A 22,007-nucleotide genomic window follows, 5' to 3' on the forward strand; every position below is an offset into this window, starting at 1 on the left:
TACAGTCAGGTAGAGTTTGTGAGTAGTTTTCCAAAACTACCAAGTTCAGTATTTGCCTTCCAGTAATACATATAAAATGCTAGGGGTTCTTAGAAAAGAAATACAGAACGAGTCATAATATCTTGTTATATGTGTCACAGTTTAAATCCGCATATTGAGTGCTGAGTGCAATTCCAATTACCTCATTGAAAAGCTAGGAGAAGGGTGATAGGAATGATGACTCTTTGTCTTAATTAAGAGCTCCCATTTTACAGATGACATTGCAGGCCTTGAAAAGGTCATTAAGAAATAGTAGTTTGTAACTTTTCTTTGCACAAAAATGGCAAATTCTAGAAGAAACAAAGTGTTCCTTGAGACGTCACATACTTCAATCGTGGAACCCATTGTAAGGAAGCTGATTTAACCATTTTCTTGTCTATGTTTCACTAGTCAGTAAAGTCTTCAGAGATCTGTCCTGAATCAGAGTTGTATCATTGTTTATGAGGTTGTATCATGATTAAATAAGCTTAAAGCATGTAATACATTTCTTCAAATGTCATATATTCTTTTCCATCTCATCTAATGACAAATACTTATTAATCATTATACAAAATATAAGAAACGTAACATGCTACTTATATTTATAGTATCATTGAAGAAGAGTGCTCTGAGTGTTGAATACTGTTCTGAAGCATAATGTAATGTTCAAAGTTTGTTTTCTTGCAGTGTGATTGACAGCCGTTTTGATGCTGACTTAAGTTGTGTATTAGTGTCAAGTAATTGTTTGGGGAATTACAGCTGTCTTTCATATTAGTTTTTCCTAGTTTAATGTTCAGAGCAAAGCGAACAGAAAACATAAGGCAGAATGCTCTCAGTGATAAATGTACTTTTAATGGCATGTGCGGGTTGTAAAATAATGTGTATGTAGCTACTTGCATTTTGAAATTAATGTACGTTCTTGGACTTGTCTATTAAGAAAGATGAGAGCATTGCAGACAACTCTACTGCTGTGTGGATGGGAAGTTCTCTACCCATTTTTTAGAATACTCAAGTGGATAAATATTCAAAATAACTATATAATTTTTAATCTGTTATCAAAAGTGGTTTCCTATTAGAAACATGAAAAAGGAATAGGAGGTATCAGAATAGAAAAAAATAAGTGCTAAGTATGCTCTATTTTTGAACATTTTCACTATAGTTGAGCTCTCTTACTCCTAATGGTTTTTGTTACTATTTATTTGTAAATTGAGATTTGTTTACAATTTGTTTATTTTGAAGATAGGACTGGAAAATTAACATGACCCATTAGTGTTAGGGTTAAAATACATTTTTCTTTCAACATGGAAGGTATTACGGTCTTAATGCTTCATAAGCTGTCCCTTGAAAAGGCAGAGTGGGGAACTCACATTTTGCATTCTGTGCAAATGAGTGCACTGTGATATTTAATTAAGTGTACATGTTGGGTCTGCAATGTTTGAAACCCATTCTTGATACACTGGGTATATTTTTATTTGAAGCTGTTTTAAGAAATGTATAATTTAATTAAAGCCAGTTATTGGAATTATTAAATGAGATAATTCCACGCCGAATTTTTAATTGCATTCTTGAGTTAATGCCTGCGTTACAGCCCCCCTTGGTATTTTGCAAAATATTTTTCATCAGGTTGGTAATGCAAAGATAATTAAGGCTTATCAGAGTACCTGTGTTAGTTAAATCTTATTTCTTCTGTTTGGGCTCATCCTATCTAGTAATTGTAGTTGTTTACCAATGAAGTATATGCCAAATGCATATATTTATTATAGTTTAATGGATGTGTTCTCTAGAATCACATAGAAGGCTGGCAGATTGAGGGGAAAGAAAAAAGAAACAAAATGAAAGGGAGCGAGGAAGAGCAGACTGCCTTGACCCTTCATATCTAGGCTGCTAAAGATGACATCTTTGTGTGGACTTCAGTTTGTGAAGAGAGATATAGATTAGGGGGTTTGAAAAGAGAACTAAAATGTGTTATCTTCTCACTCAAGGAGTATATTATTTATTATGAATCTATGTTTTGCTGACAGAGGCAGCTTCTTAAATGGGTTTTAGTTTGATCAAATATTGGTTTTACTGTTGATGTGTTAGAACTCTGTCCTGTGTCTTTTCCTTTTAAAATGTTACAAAAGTCAATCAAACGTGTTCTGTGTGATGCTGTTAGATATTTCTCACATTTTTTAAATGAACTGAATACTTTGAACGCTCTGTGCTGCAGTGAAGCATAAACAGCATGTCACTGTGTTCACTATCTATTTTTTCACTTATTTGAAAGACAGAATGTTACGACAATTTTTTGGTAAATTGAGTTTAATTTATACATTGATTTGTTTTTAGTTAAATGTGGGCATCTTTGTTATCTTCATCTTATACTTAAGCAGTATGTTCATCGACAACCACTTGCTAAAAAAAAGCCTATATTTATGCAGATACACTGCATGATCCGTTTTGGGTTCCTTCGTTAGTAACCTGATGTTCAAGAATGAATATTTAGAAATACCACGATCCTTCCAGAAATAAATGGGTTATGAAGGAAAGCATAATGAATCTGGAAGAGTTATCTTACAAATTCTCTCTCCATTGTTCTGTATTTGCAAAGCTGCTGCATTAGCAATACAGAAGCAAATAGGACAAACATAAGCATTGCAATAGTAATTTCCTTATCAGTGAAGCCCAAATTAAATAGTAGCATGTTAGGAAAGCATGATTAGGTCTGTTTTGCGCCACTATAAATACTTCTTCCCAGTGTGGTTTCATCTGCAGACTTACTGAGGTACAGATGCACTTTTCAGCTGAACCATTTCATCACATTTGGCCTTATATATTGTGGCTGGAAAGGTAAAGAATGTAATGCTTAGCCTCACGCCATGTCTTCTTCACTTACAAACCTGTTCAAGTCAGTCAGTATGAAGTTACAGGATATTCAACTTTTTATTACTTTGGAGATGGGTGAAATGTAAGAACTTCATCTGAAATCTACTGAGAGCAAAGGTGACTGATGGCTCCTCTCCCCACCTCTCCCCCCTCCTTTCCGAACAAGTTTTGATGTCCACTGCATTTCTCTGAAGATATGAATTCTTAGGAACCTGTGTGTAGTTCATAAGAGGAATATAATGTGACCAGTAATGTGGAATTTCTTTTTCAGGACAGTTTGTAATACAAGGCTGGCATTTGAAATACTGGCAATGTAAAAAATAATAATATAAACAGGGAGTTTTCTCTAAAGATCCATAGAACTGTTCAAAGCAGTTTGCAGTAAAAGGGCTGGAAGAAGTTCCCCACATATTTGAATAAATAGGCTGAATTATTCAGAAAACAAAAAGAAAGACCCTAGATATTAACAGAATACTTCTAGGAGATACAGCATAGCCTATATTTATCTCCAGAGAGCATTGAGTACATGTTTTTGTTCTCTTCCTGCTTGTACCTTTCAATTTCCCTACACGTTGAATTCTCCACATACTGAAATTTGTCTGCTTATACTGGCCCAGCATTTTTTATGTTTACAGCTGTAAAATGATAGTTAAGCTGGTGTAATCAAGTAAATGATTGTTTTCATGTATTTTGAAAAGAGGATGAAGGAGTCATTAATACTGCGAGTAGCTGATATTGTGTTGTTTAAATTGTAGCTGTTTAAAAATCAAGTAAATTATTTATCAGAAATCTTATTCATTTTCCCTTTCTAACTTACACAAACTCATTATGCATGCTGTTCATCAATACTTTTCCTCTTTAAGATGCTTATGTCCTCATCAGAAAGGAGTCTGAATTGTTTAAAGACTGCTTTTGATTATAAAAACACTTCTTGTAAATGATGTTGATTAATAAAACCATAAATTTTCAGAATATTTGACCAATATGGAAGACAAATGGGGAATTTTGAAATGCCTGGACAAAAGTAAGTGATAGGCAAGTCTGGTTTCACTTTTGCTGTTTATTATGTGAGACTCAGTTTAAGATTGATGAATATTCTACGTTGTCCTTAAAAATGTATCAAGTCCGTTTAACATCCATCTAATTGCATGGTAGGAAGGAAGTTCTTGAACATCTACATGATTATTTTCTCCTGTTTGCCTCCTGCAGTGAATAATCAATAGTGTGCTTGTTTTTGTTTTTTGTTTTCCAGATAACCTTTTTCATGCTGCTCTCTGCAGTGTGTGTAATGCTGAATTTAGCTGGTTCCATTCTTTCTTGTCAGAATGCTCAGCTAGTAAAGTCCCTGGAAGGATGTCAGTTGGTGAGTAATGAAAAACAAACTTGTTCTAAAAAGGACAATATATATTATTTTCCATTTGTTTGCATTTTGTACACACGTTGCTTTAATTTTCAAACAGTACGTGTTCTGTAGAGCTGCTGTTAGCCTTTACTATGTGACAGGTCACATTGAAAAAAATTTGAGAATTTAAGAGCTAGCATAGTTAGAATATTCTCCCACCTTAAAAGACTTGCTTCTGTTGTAGGCAGAATAAGTGAAATGCAGACCCCTTCAAACCAGTGCAGTGGTTGCCATTTAATGTTACAAGTATCACAGTTTCATCCAGCGTCTCCTTCTATAGCTAATATATTGCCTAGACATATTGATAGTGATGTTTTAGTATGTGTACATTTTTTTTATCTACGTGAAGTAGTAATTTTATAATTTCCAAAGCAAATGTATGTTAAATAAAATACAGAATAATAATTAAAAGTTGCCATAATAACATGTTTTGAATTGTTAAAAGGTGCAATATACCTAAACACAGTGTTTTTATCTCATGAGAAAACACACATGGCCTGCCTGAAATCTCTAATTTAAAGTAAATATCAAAATAATGATCATTTTTCCTACGAATTTGGAAGACAAATTACATTAGATTATAAGAATGATGAATGAGCTAGAGAATGTTTGTGGACACGCATCAGTGTTCTTTTTAATGTAATCTGACTGAAAACCAATCAAATTATCTAAACTACATGAGTATGCACAATATTGATTAAATATTAGGGTTATGCTTGTATTGGCCTTATCCTTTGGGCACACACCAAAATGTTGACTGGAATTATAAAGAGAAAAGTAATTTTCATCTCTAATGTTAGCAGGTGAGTCTACAAGATGCTTCTTTATCTCTTCTATTCAGGCATTGTTTTCTTCTTCTGTTTTTTGCCCAGTAAATCCCTTCAAGCATCTATTTGAACGCAAGTATATAATAAAACAAAATTAAAATAAGAAAATCTCAACAAATATTTTTGAAATAGACCTGAAAAACGCAGAATGGGAGAATGTTTGGGTGTAATTTGCCATTGGGTGTAACTTATTTAGTCAGCTTTTAAGCCTTTGTTCTGTGTTCCTATCACCCATGTGTTGTTTTCAAAGGAGTGTGCCTGCAACTCCATAAATGAGCTACACTTTCTACAGTGTATGTGATTTCCAGCTCTGGTTAGGGTTCAGGCTTTACAAAACCAAATGGATGGAGCCAGGTGTCTGAGTGTGTGGAAAACCAGCAGCAACCCAGAGACAGGCAGAGAGGATTTTCCCTATATATATATATACGTGTGTGTGTGTGTGTATTTATTTTATTTGGGGAACTTGATGGGAGTTCTTGTTTCTCATTGCTATGGGAATTTGGAATTGTGCTGCAGAGCTAGAATGGTCAACTCATGGTACCTGGAGGTGTTACAGGATGCGTACCGCTCTCTGGAATTGTATTTTTTGAAGCTAAGTAACATAGGTATCTTTTGTTGGGAGCTCTTTAAAGTGAGTCTTACTGTTTTCTTTTGACGTCTCCGCTTTGATACTAAGGCTGTTTTTAATTACTTTTAGGGAGTGCATTTGTACTACAACTTCCCATGAGGACATAATGAAATGGCTGTGTATTTGCGTAGAAGAATAAGCAGCTTCTCAACAGAACTGCATTTTAACCTGCAGAGTCAAACAATTTTGTTTATGGCAGTTCACTGTAAGGGGTATATTGAATTTGTTTCTGGACAGAATGTTTGATACGTGGCATTGGTGTTCTCATGGAATGCCATCTTGTCACATCTTACGTATGGGAATAGCAGCAAAATCCTAAGGAAAAGAACATAAATGTTGGAAAGTAGATGGAATTACTTATGTTTTTCTTGCTCAGTGGACTGTTCTTTGATTTGTTGACCAAAAAAAAAAGCTGCTCTTTTAATTTCTCTAGTAGAATTTCTCTACTCTTTAATATATGTGATTTCAGATTAGAAATGCTCTTAACTACTCAGTGTTTTTGACATTTAATGACTATAGTATTAACTAAAAAAATTGTGAGTGGATATTGTAAATAATGTAGTAGTGTCTTAAGGGGTCCATCCAAACCTTTGTATGGAATCAGCTGCTATACTGCTGAATGTACAAAAGTGATGACATATTCAGCCTTCTTTACTGCTTCTCTTTAAAAAAAGAGTTGGTTTGTCAATTCACAGACATATTTAAAGGAAAAAGTGTATAGTAGGGCAAACTGTTGAAAGCTTTTCAAAAATATGTGTTTGATATTGAAAAGGAATTTTGTTTCATTCTGATCTTAATGTTCTCTGAATATGCTATATATTCTAGAACATCCTGATGTTTTGCAAAAACTTTCATGTAAACAATTCTAACAATGTTTAAGATTTGAATTAAAGAGAGAGTTACAGAATCACAGATTTGCAGGAGTTGGAAGGAGACCTCAAGAGATCTGGAAGTAGGAAGTTATGGAACATAATTCAGAGTGTATCAAGAATCTTTCATAAATGTTGGATTATAACCAAGGAACTACTTCTGTTTTCAGCCTTTTCTTATGTGACACCAGTTCATTATGTGAGATAGAAGTAGACCTGGCATCGGTATTTTCTTTTTAGAAATATCAAGTGTGTCTCACCTTGAGTCAGTGACTATTTTTCCTTGAACAGTGTCACCATGGATCACAGGAATAATCATTCTAGTAGGTAGCTTTGTCTGAAGTTCAAAACTTCACACAAAGTTATAACTTTTGTGCAGCTGAAGAGTGTATTGATCTGCCTGGTGCTGATATAGCGTGTGTGCTGTAGCATTCTGACTGCTGTCTTTGATGTAACTCTAAATTGAAAGTTCAGGCTTTAAATTTCCTCTGTGCATTTATCTATCTAACAGTTTACACCATTTCTAACATTCCTACAGGAGTTCAAGAGCAAGACCTCCTCAATGGCATTTCACGTTGTATTTTCTGTTGACTGGAGAAGCTGAGGTTGTTTGATTATAAGCCATAGTTGGGTTTTACTTGGATCTTTTGCTTTTCAAATGGAGTATTAAAAGTTGACAAGTGTAAAATCTGAAAAAGACTCCAAAACTTTTAAAGCAGCTTCATGAACTGTATGCTAGTTAGAAATAAACAGCGCAACTTCTTGAAGGTGTGCAAACTATGAAAGAGGGTATCATCAGTCTGTGTGAGTTGGTATAGTGAAGTATTTCCAGTGCTGCCATGTAGCATGTGAGAAATGGCCTAATTCTAATGCTCAGATTAAAATAAATAAATAAATCTTTTTTAGCAATTACACAGACTAGAGAGCAATCTAGATTCTCAGGAAATGGAATCCACTGAGACAGATGTTATTCTTTGAGTACAACTTCATCACTGTGTATGGAAAGCATAAAAGTTATCTGCATCTCATCTGGAAAATTTTATAGATTTTTAATGAACTCTATTCTTTCAATTGCTGTTCTTGTTGCCAGCATGAAAACAGTACTAAATAACATGACAGGAATGATTATATATATATATATATATATATATAAAATATATACACACACATATATATATACACACACACACACACACACATTATCTTAATCATTAATCATATGGTCTTAATCATTACATACTTAAATATACTAACAATTTTAATATTCTTCAAGGTCTTATACAGTAAGGAAAACTTCTGTTGAGGTGATTCTACACATATGGCTGTATGAGGTACTTCTGCAAGGAAGGCTTATATCATTGCAATTTCTTTGTTCAGGAAATTGACAACACTGTAGAAAGTCATTTGAGTTAAAAATAGTAAATGCACATTTTCATTAGGGATTTTTTTTGCTGGATTAGTGTCTGGAAAATTTGAAATACATTTCCCTTGTAGAGGAATAAGTAACGTGGTAGTTTAGATTTCTTAGCAGCCAACTATTTTGCTTCCATCTTTACTTAGAGGGATACAGCAGTGATTCAAGATGACTGAATAGTACCTTGAATCTATTATTCTTTGCATGGAGAGCTGTGTAAATTTCCTGTGGGTGTCATTCTTAGTACTGATCATTGGACTATAGAAACCTGGGATCCGGCATCTTAAAACTTGTAGGTCAAGCAACTCCTGTGTGATATGAATTCTTTTTCTCAGTACGAACTATTCAGTCTTAACAATTCAGATGGAATTGTAACAAGTGACCTGGAGAGGTAGGAGGTATTTATCAGTCCTTTGAATAACCTGTAAAAATGGGAATGAGGAAATCATAGAAACATCAAATTGAGAAAATAAGTGCAATGGTAATTCATGGCAGCAGACTAGTTAAAAATCTTTCTGGAGTTAAATTTTGGCCTAAAATTTTTTTTGAAGGAGGAAGAAAGATGATGCAATCCTTTCTCCCTCTCAAATATGGAATCCAAAATCATTATAACAGTTTTCTTCATTGAGCAAGATTTATTTTATAATCACGCACAGGAATCCAATGAGAGTCTAATGCTTAATGAATATTTAATGTCTTCAAAACAAACCAAATTCAGTAAAACAGTGTACAAATATTTTCCAAAGTGAAAGTATGGAGTTATGTTAATTCTTATTTTCTCCGCATTTTCTTAATGCTTTGTTCTCTCTTCTGAAGTATGTCTTAGTTTGTATTGTAGTTGGTTTTGTACATATGTGTAAGTACACGTGACATTTGTGACCATGACTCTCTTCTTTTTTCTTAATCTTTCTCCATTGCATATGATTTCATGCATATTCATTTGAGCTGAACTGTGGTTTCATCTGCCTCTGCAAAGCAAACATTTTCAGCAGTTCACTGTTCTTTAGTATCGTCTACTTCTTGTGTGTTTCACCTGTTTTTATAGTTTTTGTTAGCTAATGATTGACATTCTGCTGTAGGAGAATTATGAACAATGAAATAAAGGTTTGCATTTTACGTTCATTGCTGTCACAATAAGTGTAAATAAAATTGTTGGAAAGTGTTCTTCTATTTACTGGCATTTTCTCTGACTTTTTTTTTTCCCTCCTCAGATTAAATTTGACAGTGATGGTGTCTGTGTTTGCTGTGAGATGCAGCATCAAACGTCAGGTTGCAGTAACCTTGGAGAAATGCTGAAACTGAACCCCCTGCAGGAATGTAATGTTGTGAGGTTGACCCTAAAGGTGCGTTATGAGAAGGGTTAGCAATTTTATTCAATTTTTTTCAATTTTAAGTAGTAAGTTTGTTGTGAGATAAAAGTGTGTGATGAAAGGAGAAGTAGCTGGTGGTATTATCAATGTTTGTATACTTACTCCTGAAAACAAGGAGAAAAAAAAAAAAAAGAACAAAATCCTTAATCCAGTGGAATTCAATACTTAATATTTTCTGTTTCAGGTCTCGTGTTATACATTCAGTATCTTTGATTTGCATATGTAACTGTTTTTGTAGATTTCACTAAACCAGAGGCCATGCTTGCTTATAGCTAATACTGGAAGAAACAAAGACAGACACTTTTCTGGTTGTTGCTCAAGCAAATTGGGATGGGAAGTACTGGTTGGTGTTGTTCAGTGATGTGATAGACTGCAAGGAAATACTAAGTATTAGTAAAATGTATTTCAAGTTATGTTACTTTGGCAGAGAATGGCAAGAGTTTTTGTGACTGTGCGTGCTTATAAACTACTGTCCAATGTTATTAGAAGCTTAAATCATATCGTGTTTTGTGTTGAAATGACCCAAGTAAAGAATGGAGAGCAAGTGATAGTAATATTGTATTCAATTTTATTCCAATGTAATTGCATACATTCATTGTCACCAAAGTAGCAAGAAGTGGTGCTGTATTGTTTTGGAAAATTGTAATCTATGAAAGAACTGATCAAGAGAAAAGAACTCTAGCCTAAATTACAGATGTTGATTTATTTTAAGTTTAGTTTAATGATTGACATAATTAAGTCTGCATCTGTGGCTCTCAATTTCTAAGCATAAATTTTAATAAAGTTAGAATAGCATGGAATGAAGTAGTGTAACTCAATGTAATAAGAAGTTTAGGAATTAGGCTGTAGATTGAGGCCTGGAAACTCAAAATTAAGTTTATATTTGAAGAAGTATTTTACTGTTAAAAACAGGTGTAAGTCTTGCAAAAGGAACTGTAATAAGCAGTTATTCTTCAGCTGTGTTAAGAAAGATAGACAAGAAAAAGGACTACTAAGTGGTAAGGATTAGATAGAAATTAAAAATCTGCTTTGCACCAAAGCTAAAAAATTGTACACCGTGTTTTAATGAGGATGATATGGGGAAAAAATGGGACCAAAAGCCTGTTGAGCAGCAGGAATCTTGTGACAAAGAAGCAAATACTTAACACTACATCTGACCAATAATGTTAACTGTGACTTGGAATGCTAAATTCAGGACTCTGTTCAGTGCTGTGGGGCTTTCTCTTTAATATGAAGGAAATGCAGTCTTCAGTGTTTAGTAGATGGAAAAAATATGAATCTGTACAGAAAAATCTTAGTAGTTATCTTATAAAAATGGAGAGAATATATGATTACTGTTGTATGTATGTCTGTAAAGTAAACTGCAACAATAGAAAGAAAATAACTGAATCTTAGAGGACATTGTCAGCATATGAAGTGCATGTGGCCTTCGTTTACTGGAAATCAGGACAAAGTTTCTAACAAATACAGCAATAAGAACAGCTGCACAAAACGTAATTTCTTGTTTAAAAAAAAAAAAACACCGAGAAATTGGTGACATTTCTGTTTGCATCAGCAGAGGACTGAATTAAAATCAGGAGTTCCTGTGAGTATAAACTGCATGCAGCGTTAATTATCAGATTTTTTCAGTTAAGAGAGGATGATAATAATGTTTCTTAAATCTTTCATTTTTAATTCTGCATTTGCTTGCTTTGAGAGTTCTGTATTCCTGACAAATTTGAGGACTAGGAGCCTAGTGTCAAGCAACAAAAGGAAAAAAAAAACGATTACAGCGTGTTCCTTAAACAGCTGACTGAGAAAAAGCTTACCTTTAATTTCAATTAACAAGTATGATGTGATTTTGGGAGAACACATTTTTTACTAGAAGATCATTTCTGCTCATTGTTTAGGGCATCAGGGGAGAGAAAATGTAGAATATCGAAGTTAAGGTTATAGATCTTTATGAATGATGTTACTCAAGTTCCACTCTCCGTTTCTTTATTCAGACTGGGGGGAAATCTCATCTTTCCACTGTGTAACCTGGGCTTTTTGATGGTGGTAACTGCAGGAGCTCCAGTGTAAACAGAACAATGGCACACGTATCAACTGTCTGATCTTGTTCCCAATGAGGCTTTCTTGACTGTCTCTCTGTCATCTGATCTGTCTGTGCAACCTGAGTTTTGTTCATGTAAAACCAGAAAAAATTGCAGGAGCTTAAATCTCCTGTAAACATACACGTGTGCAGACATAAACGAGCACACGTGGACATAACTGTAAATCTGGTGTCATCTCTGGGTTACACTGCTGATTGTACCTCAGGCATAGTCCTGAATCTATTTCAGGATGAGATAGATATGAATGAGATATGGTTGGTTGGTTGTTCTTTTTTTTTTTCCTGTTTTTTTTCTTACATGTTTGCATGTAAGAGCATAATGTTATGTGGCTTTTGTTTAGAATCTGTTTAGTGGGATTTTTAAATTACTTTAACAGCTTATGTAGTCCAGAATATTTGCAATGATGCATGCTAACTTATGAATATATAGAAATATTTGCTTCCTGTTTTACTTAAGTGCATTTGTAGAGTGGTTTTGTGACTATACAGGCGAAGTAAAGGCTATTTCCTTCTGTATTTTCAGCACAAATAATTGTTTCAGAGCTACTGAAATTAAAGTACAACATTAAATAATAGTGTTCTTCAGTTCTGGTTCTATTCAGTAGCATCCTTATTAGGGATTTCTGTAGCAGGTTTCTTACAATCTTCCATGCAGATCTTTCCTTTAGTGTCCTTTGGAGCAGAATTCATTTTGACTGTGTTTTCTGATGACCAAGTTTAACCATGTTTTTTGTTTTTTTTGTCTTTTTTTTTTTCCATTTAGAACAACATGGTTTCACTTTCGTAACAGAGGATGTCTCCTTAAATGTTTTTTAGTTAGGAGAGCAGACTTATCTTCTTTGATGCTCCTCTCATTCCCTCTACAACCAAATACAAAGTAAAATTACTTTTCTAAAAGACTTTATAATATTTGAATTTGAATTTGGATGAAGCTCAGTGGGAAAAAAATAACTTTTAAGATAAGATTTTAAAATGCTGGAATTATTTGAAGTTCTGTAACAGGAAACTGAAACATACTGGCCACCATCAAAAATAGAGCAGTTCAGGTGTGGGCTTTTGTACTCAATAGTTGAGCTAAAAGTATTCAGAAGTTCTGAAAAACAATTGTGTAACATACACAATCTGTTCATTCTTTTCTTTCTTGTTTATTTCTGTTCCTAGTGTATAAAAATGAGTGAATACTATCAAGAACTTCTCTCATAACTGAGACACTGCCTTTTTTCAATGACTGAAATCCATTTATTGTGTGCTTGTCTAGTTAATTTATGGAACTTCAATACTTTGAGACTATCTTAATAATATATCACTACTACTGCATTTAACATAGATACCTCAGTTGATGAAGGATTTCAAGCATGCATCCAAGCAGTGATGATCTTTTAGAGTTTACTTTTATTAAGTAATTGCACTGTTTCTTCGAAAATATAGTAAATATTTTAGGCTTATGTAAAATAGTACATTAAATTGTACCTTTATACCGTAATTCTATTTTATGAAGCCTGGGCCATTTCTCCACATACAATTTGATGTGCATATGAAACTTTTCTGAATTGTCTTCCTAGTCTTAGAGCTGCTATTTTTCCTGGTCTTTTTCAGACATAACCAGTTAGAACAACTGAAGTTATGATTTGATTTAAAGGGAATGTTTTCATCAAATTCACAACTAAGAGAGGCAGAGAGAGATTCGTTTAATGGGTGAAAAAGCTTTATTGCTCAGTATCTATTTTCAGGTTGACATTGTATCAAAAATGAAATACCAGAATTGAAATCAATCAAGGAGAAAAAAAATAATCTTCACAGAAAGTGAAGCTGGCTTTAGGCCTTGATCAGAGTTTAAATCCATGAGTTCAGGGCTACTGGTTACAGAGTGTCCTTTTTACACATCAGCAAGCTTGTTTTACTCCTGTTATTGGTTATTGACCAAACTCTCAAAAGTTCACAGAACTTAAGAGCCTACAGAAATACCAACCTATTTCCTCAGGAAAACAATCTTTTCAACCAGCAAAATGAGAGTGTTTTGTCAAGTTCAATGGAAACGTGCTACTTCAATAGTGTTGTACAGGTTAGAACTCTTAGGAAGTACTGTCTTTGTGTTATGTAACTTATTTTTTGGTTATATGTGAATAAGTAACTCAGTTTACAAAAAATAAAACTATCTTAAATCTTGTAAATAAACATGGAGAGAGAAAATAGGAGACAAAAAGCCTTGATCTATATTTTGGTACCTTCTACCGCAAAATAGTTTTGAATGCATGATCTCAATTCTTTGTAAGCAGCGCAGGTTGATAACTTTCCATAATAGTTGAGAAAAAACAAGTACTTAGTAATAATAGTGCTTCATCTGTGTGATATGTTAGCATTTTTTAATGTTAAATTCCCTGGTTTGGTAACAATGCATGTAATTGAAAGTACAATACATCACTATGATAAGAAGAGGCTAGGGAGTGATTGAATATTTAGCAAAGACTATATTTGAGTTGTTGTGAAGCCATCCAGAGGTTCTTGTTTCACGTATTTTCATTTGCCTGGTTTCTATTCTGTATTCTGTGTGGGTATGTAAAGAATTATGGAGCCCCTGCAACAGTTTTCTTAGAAGGAGACAGATTAAGTAAGGTGATAAGTTATTATTCTAAATAATTATTCTGAAGCATGTGATTTTATTGTGCTTACACTGAAGTCCGTTGGTGTGCTTGGCATAACTTCATGGCAAGTGTTTATGAAACAATGGTTTGTGCTGGGTAATTGGAATACCAAAGTTTCAGGGGAACATTCTCTTTTATTAACTGGTGTATAATGCATTTGTCGAATAAAGTGTATGTTGTTAAGGTGGAATGCTCCCATCCAAAAAGTTAACTCATTTTACTGCTTTTGAGTATTGAGTTTGTTCTTGCTGTTGTGTTTGGAGTCATATATGGTAGCAAAGTTGTTTGGGAATTTACCTTACTGACCAATTTGGTATTTGGATTGCTGTCTGTCATGTGGTATTTCCCTTCCAGGCCTAAAATTACCTTGATGTTTTGCTCTAAATGTTGAATACATGTATTATTACATGTACTGCAGCCTGTTTGCAGCTGTGATTGATTAATATGCCTTTGGAAGGCATCCAGTATTTAGTAGAGAGAAATTCAGCTATAGCTTTGCTTTCTAAGATGTGAAAATACTTCTCGATTGCAGCAAATTGGTAGTGTTCCAGTTTTACTTTGTATTAACTGTGATAGGATGAACAAATTAACATTTTAAAGGAGAAAATTTCAGAAAGGGGAATACACTTTCCATGAGTGTTCTTTGATGATAAAGGACTCCATTCCTCCACCTTTCGCATTATTAATGTGGAGTTCACTTAATTATTGTGTTTTTTCATTTTGAATTCTGTCTTAAGCAAGATATTTTCTTTGCTTCTGTCTGGTAATTGTGTGTGTTAACTTCTGTTCTAGATTGCTTTGTTAAATAATCATTTCTACAACTTAACTATCAAAGTGATAAAGCAATCACCAATTTTTTCCCTGTTCCAGTTTAATGCTGTGATACCACACTATCGTCCAGCAGTAAGAAAACAAAGAGGATGAGTTGTCAAAGCAAATTGCTTTTTCAGTCTTTTTTACTGTCTATTCTTTCTCTTACGATATTCACACTAGAGTATATCATAAAATCATATTTTTGGACTACCAAAAGTATTCTGACACAAAGTTCAGTTTTTAAAACATGCTCAGGTGATGTAACGTAACTCCTTTTTAAGGTGTTCCGTAGGCTTTACGCAGTCTCAGATTTAGGTAAGTGTTTTTCTATAGTTATTTACCTGAAAGACAGTGTGCTTGGAATTGTAGGCTGTCTCTTCCTTAGACTGCAGTAAGAAGTAGATGACTTGTAGCCCCACTGGCTGTAACTTGTTTTTATTTCATATTTTTCTAGTTTAATCATTACCTACTGGTAATCTTCATATTGATAATATTTTGAGAGGCAATCACTTCTGCAAGTGTATCTTCCCTTGCCTTCACTCACTCACTAATCGTAAAAAATCCCTGCAGTTTAGTCTTCTCAGCAGTCACTTGTAAACTGGTGATGGAAAAGGGTATAAGGAAATGGGTGAACATATGGTAACAGTATCTCAAGGCTTAATGTGCCTTAATGTGGTTAAAGGGAAGGGGAAAAGGGTCAACAGCCTCTGAGGAATGGAAGTTTCTTAACTGTTTTTTGTGTGATCTGAGCTCACTGACATAAAGTGGTTAAGATCCCTCACATATTTGAGAGTACAGCTGGGGGTAGCGAGAGGCCTATGAAAGATGTAAGATACCTGATTCTGACTGGTGTGAATACCTCTCTTAAAAGCCCCCAAATACCTTTAAGTAGTCATATAATACCTAACAAATAAATTACGGATGTGAGTCACTGATGATTCAATTTTTTGCTTAGAACTGAACAGCTTCAATGTGAAAGTAGATTTTTCACATTCCCTTCCAGTAGTGAATGTGAGATAACTTAACTCACATGTTGCACTGAGGAAACAGAAAACTCTCCTGCTCTGCTGGTACTAAATGAAACACAGACCTTGACACAAGATTCCAATGAATTATGTTTATTTTCAGTGTGAATACATGAAAAAATATGCTCTAAAAACAAAATTTGAGGTCAGGCCTTTTGCAGCCTTTTGGGAAAATATGATGGGTACCTGTTTTTGGATGTCTCACAGTTCATTAGCTTTCTTTTCAGCAGATAGGATTGAATTTACTAGATATTATTATGTAGAACATAAAAGAAAATGTATTTTAAATTTGACTTCTGGTGTATTTCCTGTAAATTTAAGAGTTTCCAGAGGTTTATGAGATAGCAACATTGTTATTTTCATATTTTCTTGTGTGGAAATGTAGTAAGCAATGTAGTCTGTAAATCATACTTGCAAAAATCGAAGCTAAGGCAGCTTGCATTCATCAGCTAAGGTCTAAAAGCAATTGCATTAAAGAAAAGTGAACATGTTTTGAATGTTGAAGAGAAAGTACAGCTTTCAAAAAAAGGAATCAGAGATCTTTTTACAGGGCCGTGGTTAAGGATGCTAAAAGAATGGTGCTGCAAAATATTAAGCTGTCACTTTGCTGGAGAGCTCTACTTGTAGTGCGATTGGGTTCTATGTAATAGACCTTTCAATTTGTATAGCCAGCAATGCCTGCTTGCGTACCTGAGAGCACCAGAAAAACTAACTTATGATTGATTCTGATGTGTGTAAACTTGCCCTATAGCTAAGCTGGATAGAAACACATGAAGATTTTGTAGTTATGGCATCAGTAAAATAATGCTGATAATGGTTAAATTTTGGAACAGAGTAAATCCTTTATTACAACCAGCTTGAAAAAATCAGATTTTCTACAAACCAACAATAGCACATTCCATAACACATTCCAGTCTAGCAAGTAGACATAAACCCAGGGAGGGAAGTATTTCAGCATAAGCAGTGCTAATGCATAAAAACAAGAGCAAGGGTCTGAGGAATCTCTCTTCTGTTTCCATACAGCCTTCCCAAACATAAATAGTTCTGTGATATATCGCTACATAATAGATCTGACTGAGAGCTCCAACTCTGTTTCTTGCCAAAATTCTAAATGAAGTTAAATAAATGTGCAATGTCAAAATGGCATTTTTGACTGAAATACTTCTATTGGCTCTATTAGTAGCCCTAACTGCTTTCAGATTGGAGGAGTAGTCAAGTTTATCTCTAGCTAAGGTTTGAAAGATTTGTTTCTTTTTGGGATGGAAGATGGAAGTAAAATGATCTATTTTACTATGGGGTTGTTAATTTACTTTTGATTCTAATCAGGTAGTCTTTACTTATTTTATAGAAGAAAGTGCTACAAAGAAAGAGAAGGCACGTGCAAATTTAGCTTTTAAAAAAGATAGTTGATAAATGTTTAAGAACATCTACTAGATTAATCATCAATACCTTAGTAGGTGGTAAATAGGCTAGCTGAGTCTCTTTAAGTTATAATTCCTAAAGTGAATTTTACTTCAGATGATGTCCAGAGTTCTATCACTGGCATAATGAAATTCTGAAGATAAACTATGTATAATTTGAATTGCACTAGTAAAGATAGAGCTGCAGTAGCATAGGAATAGTATTAAAACAGTAAAACTAACAAAAGCTTAGAAGACATTAGCTCGGTTTTTTTCCTTAGAACATATGGGTGATAGCATGAAAAAAAAAAAAACACAATTGAGAATGCACAAATATCCTTTGCAGAACCACAGTGTGAGTAGAAAGTGTTTATTAAGAGGGAAGGAAAAAGCAATGAACAGGTACTTAGTTAATGGCATGATTATTTTGGTAATTATTAAGGTGTTCCAAATACAGAACACTGCAGATTTTTTTTTGAAATCGGTATTAAATTCAGCTTTTGAGATTTACTGGGGAGCTAGTTCAGAAAAACAGCTGGCCATGAAGAGCTCACAGTGCCATTCAACTCCTGTGGGTATTAATCTGAACTGATCCAGGTCTGCTTACAGGCAATTCTGACAGCTACATCTATTCTTAAAGGGAATTGTGTCTTTACTATGGAGCTAAGGCATGGCAAGGAAATCATATACATAAACTGCGACAGAATAATTTCATATGGTACATTATACCAGTCAGAGCATTAATTATTACATGAACGTGCAGAAGCATCAGATTATGTCTGTAGAAAGGAGCAAATATACTTAGAAAAATTCTGGATGATAATAAAATTGGTTTAACTGTTACAAAATTGGAAAGCAAAGAAACCTATTTCACACCATACTCGCTCATGCATTGTATTCTCCCATCAGTGTAGATGTTGCAGAAGTCAACTGTCACTATTAGTTACAGATAGATACAGATTTCCTACTCCTGTAACTGTCTGTGGGCAGGTGCAGTGGAGAATTAAGCTAGTCTCTGTTGTGGTTACTGACTTTTTAGAGACATATCCTGAAGGAAATCTTAATTGTCATCATGTTACAACTTGGATCTGCATAAGCATCAACACTGTCTTTCTGGGTAGTATGTTTGGCCACAGAGACTTATTGCTATTACTGTTGAACAAACGAGTGTCTTATGAATTACCTCATTGTCTGCTCAACAGGGCATAGGAAGGAAATTTCCTGAAAAAGCAATCTGTCAAAACACTGAATAATGTTTTTTGGGGTTTGGATTGGGTTAGAGGGTGAAGTGAATATTGCTGGATGGTTTGTGGTTTGATTCCTGTTTGAATTAAAAAAGACTTTAGAAATCTTTTAAAAATTAATTACCTCTCTTTAGATTTTGAGAATCTCTAGTGTTTGTCTTCTGTTACAGGAGCGGAGTAGCTGTAGATGTGAAATCATGCTATTTTGAGGCTGGCCAATTTTTTATTTTCCACATAAACTATTTTCAGATTAGCTAGTTTAATATCTAATATTAGCATTTTGTATGTAACACTTGAAACAACAGAGGTGTGATGTGATATCTTGATTTAATAGCAATAATAACCAAATAGATGCAAAATGAAATATCAAAATATTTGCTCTTTTAAAGCTTTACTCCTGTGTTTTCCTGAAGTTACAGGCATTTATAATCAAGTTAATCTAGTGCCTTTCAGTTTAGCACAGTCTGTGTTTTTCTGTAATTAAGGAGTAATTGTACAGATTCGGTTTGTTTTCTGTGTTTCACTCCTTTTTATGTTCCTGAGGAACTTTACTACTGGATTTACATGGGGACTAACTATTGAGGAAACCTCTTTCACAAATCTAAAATAGATATAAGTAAGAGTGAGGTTTTCATTTGGCATTTCTCCAATTTAAATATGTATGTGTCTGTATATATGTGGTTATTCTTCTTATCTAGTAGCAGGAAGAGGAGGATGGCAGTTCTTCAGGAAAGGATCCGAGGATTATATGGATAAACCAATATACAATTGCAAAAATCCTCAGTCATCACTGCCCTGTTCAGAATTCTGCGTTTCAGGAGGAATGTGGGGCAGCTTGAAGGTGAACCAAATGAAAGTAGTCAGGGCCCAGAAAATCTCTGTCTAGGATTTCAAGGAAGGGATAATGTCAGAAAATAAAGGAATTAAAACACTAAGCGAGATGATGGAGCTTAACCATGTAATAGTCTGTTCTTAATAGCTGTGGAGGAAGAGAAATGATTGTAAACAATTGGATGGAAATATTCTGATGGGAAAGATGGTTGAACGTTGGAATAGTAGGATGAAGCTCTGTGACCTTTAGGAACTGGTGACTGTCCTGAGGCACAGGAGTATGGTGAGGGTCTTAAGGACGCTTTGGATCCTAACTTACAACTTTGATGCAGAATGTATTACGTAGCATAAATGGTATTGTGTTACGCATTTGGGTTAGCTAAATCTGTTGGCTCTAAGTGACAGTATTTTACAAGTTAGATTCTGCAGTATGCATTTATGCAGAGTGTTTTTGCTCATATGTTACAATTTGATTGTTTTTCTCCTGAAATGGCTGTGTTTTTACTGGCTATTCTGAATACTGACTGAGCTTGTAATTGTCACAGGTACAGCAGGTAGGCAGTTGCCGGAGAAGGATTTTAGTGGTTTTTGTAATGTTATCAGCATGATGAATCAGAGTTCCTTTTGTTTACCTGCAAGGAAAATAAACAAAAATACAGTAATTGAAAGAAATGGATGCTTATGTTTTTGTTTTAGCTTGTTTTTTGTTTGTGTTGTTTTTATTTTGTTTCTAATTGTGCCTTCACCCTAAATGTATTTCAATTTTAATTAAAATATTCTTTTTATTCTACTTAGTAAATAGAAGTATTTGTTGTAGTTGAAAAGAGAGTTTTTAAAGAAACAGTGCACTTTTACAGTCAGTGCTTTTCTTCCATACTTTAAAATGTACTTGTTTCTTTCTGATCTGTTTCAGATGCACAATATATCTAATACAGAATGAAATTCTCTGTTTCATGCTAATTTTCCCATTTAGTATTTTTACCAAATAACACTGATTGGTTGATGGCATTTCTTCATGTGTGGTTTTGTTTTTAACCAGAAAAGTGTTTGTTAGTATTTTACTAGTGATATCTGCAACTTGAAGTCTATGTGAAAGCGATAATTTATCCTTTGCTAGGAAACTGGAAAACTTCAAGTATTTCTGAGGAAATTTCTAATACTGAATGTATTTTGTTAAGTGGGGAAGATAAGACTGTACAACCGTTTGTGTTGTAAAGGACCCACAACATAACTGGGTGCGACCATCACATAATGCTAGCAAGTCCTCCATTAAACTATGCCCCTAAAGGTGTTTGTTTATGTGAGGGTTTCCTTTGCTGACTGATTTAAAGCAAGTATTACACGTTGAGTGAATTCCACGCAGCTAATTGAGACCATGTAAATTTGCTAACAAGTGACAGTGTTCATTATCAAATTACTAAAAATGTTTCCTGTCTTTGTGTCCCTGAGATAAGAGATGATATTCTGATGCATGTCTTTTCACAGGACCTGTTGTTCAGTGTGTGCGCTCTCAATATCATCTCCACCATTGTCTGTGCTTTGGCAACAGCGATGTGTTGCATGCAGATGGTTTCTTCTGATCTTCTGCAAATGGTGAGTATGTTTTAGTGACAACACAATGTTGTCCAACATAATATGTTTTCCTATTCTGTATATACTCATTTGTACCTATTCCTTGCTTAGAACTTAGGCCTACTTGTGTCTTTGCATAGTGTTAGAATGTGTGTACCTAGGTGTGTATTTTAACTGTGTGTATCTATAAATACAGTGTATAGATGTATGCAATATGAATACCTGCTGCATTAGATGTGTATTATCTTATATATTACTGTATTATATATTATTATGTATTCTATATTATCTCAGCTAAATTCAGGATTTTGCCATTGGGAGTAAATAATTTTGGTTACTGGGGTTAGTAACAACGTTTGGCTTATATACGCACATTACATTTTTGGTTGTTGTATGTTCATTGTATTCAGTTTTCACACTACCCAGAGCAATTACTTAGCTTTGAGATACTGTTTTTCAAGTATGGGAGCTATGTTGTGTGAGAACTATATATTCAAAAGTGGAACTTTTCGTGGCACTGTGCCAGTAAGTGTTTTCAGAAGGAAAACATCTGGAGTAGTACTTGTGTTTAAAACAAAAGGGAACATGATCATTAGGCTTCTGCACAGTCAGCTGCGTTGCAGGATGATGTCTTGTTTTGCTTGGAAAAAGAAGAACCCTCCTATCCCGTGTAAGTGCTCTTCTTCTCAAGGTTTCAATTTAATGTTGAAACGTAAACAGTACTAACTTTAAATTAGTGTTTGGCAGGCCACATAAACTATTTAACCCACCTCTACAACAACTGATCTATGAAATAATGCTGTGTTTAGTATGAGACAGCAGACATGCAAACTAATGCTAGTCATTTGTAAATCTTGTATTTTAAAAGTCTGTGTGGCAAAAATACTGTTCCAACACGATACTTATAAACAGTTTGTGAAGTAGTGAGAAGTTGTATAACCTGCCCCAACTGGTTAAATGCATAAATATATACAAATACATTCACTGCCTGGATT

The 22,007-nt window shown here is 34.3% G+C and overlaps 1 protein-coding gene across 1 annotated transcript in view; it reads left to right on the forward strand.

Annotated features, from left to right (window-relative positions):
* The window catches only part of FAM189A1 (family with sequence similarity 189 member A1), a 103,792-nt gene that overhangs the window by 55,209 nt on the left and 26,576 nt on the right, over positions 1 to 22,007 (forward strand). Inside the window, exons 3-5 of the mRNA XM_042824739.1 lie at positions 4,136 to 4,246; positions 9,235 to 9,366; positions 20,926 to 21,033. Coding sequence (XP_042680673.1) covers positions 4,148 to 4,246; positions 9,235 to 9,366; positions 20,926 to 21,033 — 339 coding nt within the window. The 5' untranslated portion in view covers positions 4,136 to 4,147. The remainder of the gene's footprint in view (positions 1 to 4,135; positions 4,247 to 9,234; positions 9,367 to 20,925; positions 21,034 to 22,007) is intronic.

This window comes from Centrocercus urophasianus, unplaced genomic scaffold, assembly GCF_019232065.1.
Source record: "Centrocercus urophasianus isolate 14NV4802_14NV808 unplaced genomic scaffold, USGS_Curo_1.0 seq_23, whole genome shotgun sequence".
NCBI classification, from domain to species: Eukaryota; Metazoa; Chordata; class Aves; order Galliformes; family Phasianidae; genus Centrocercus; species Centrocercus urophasianus.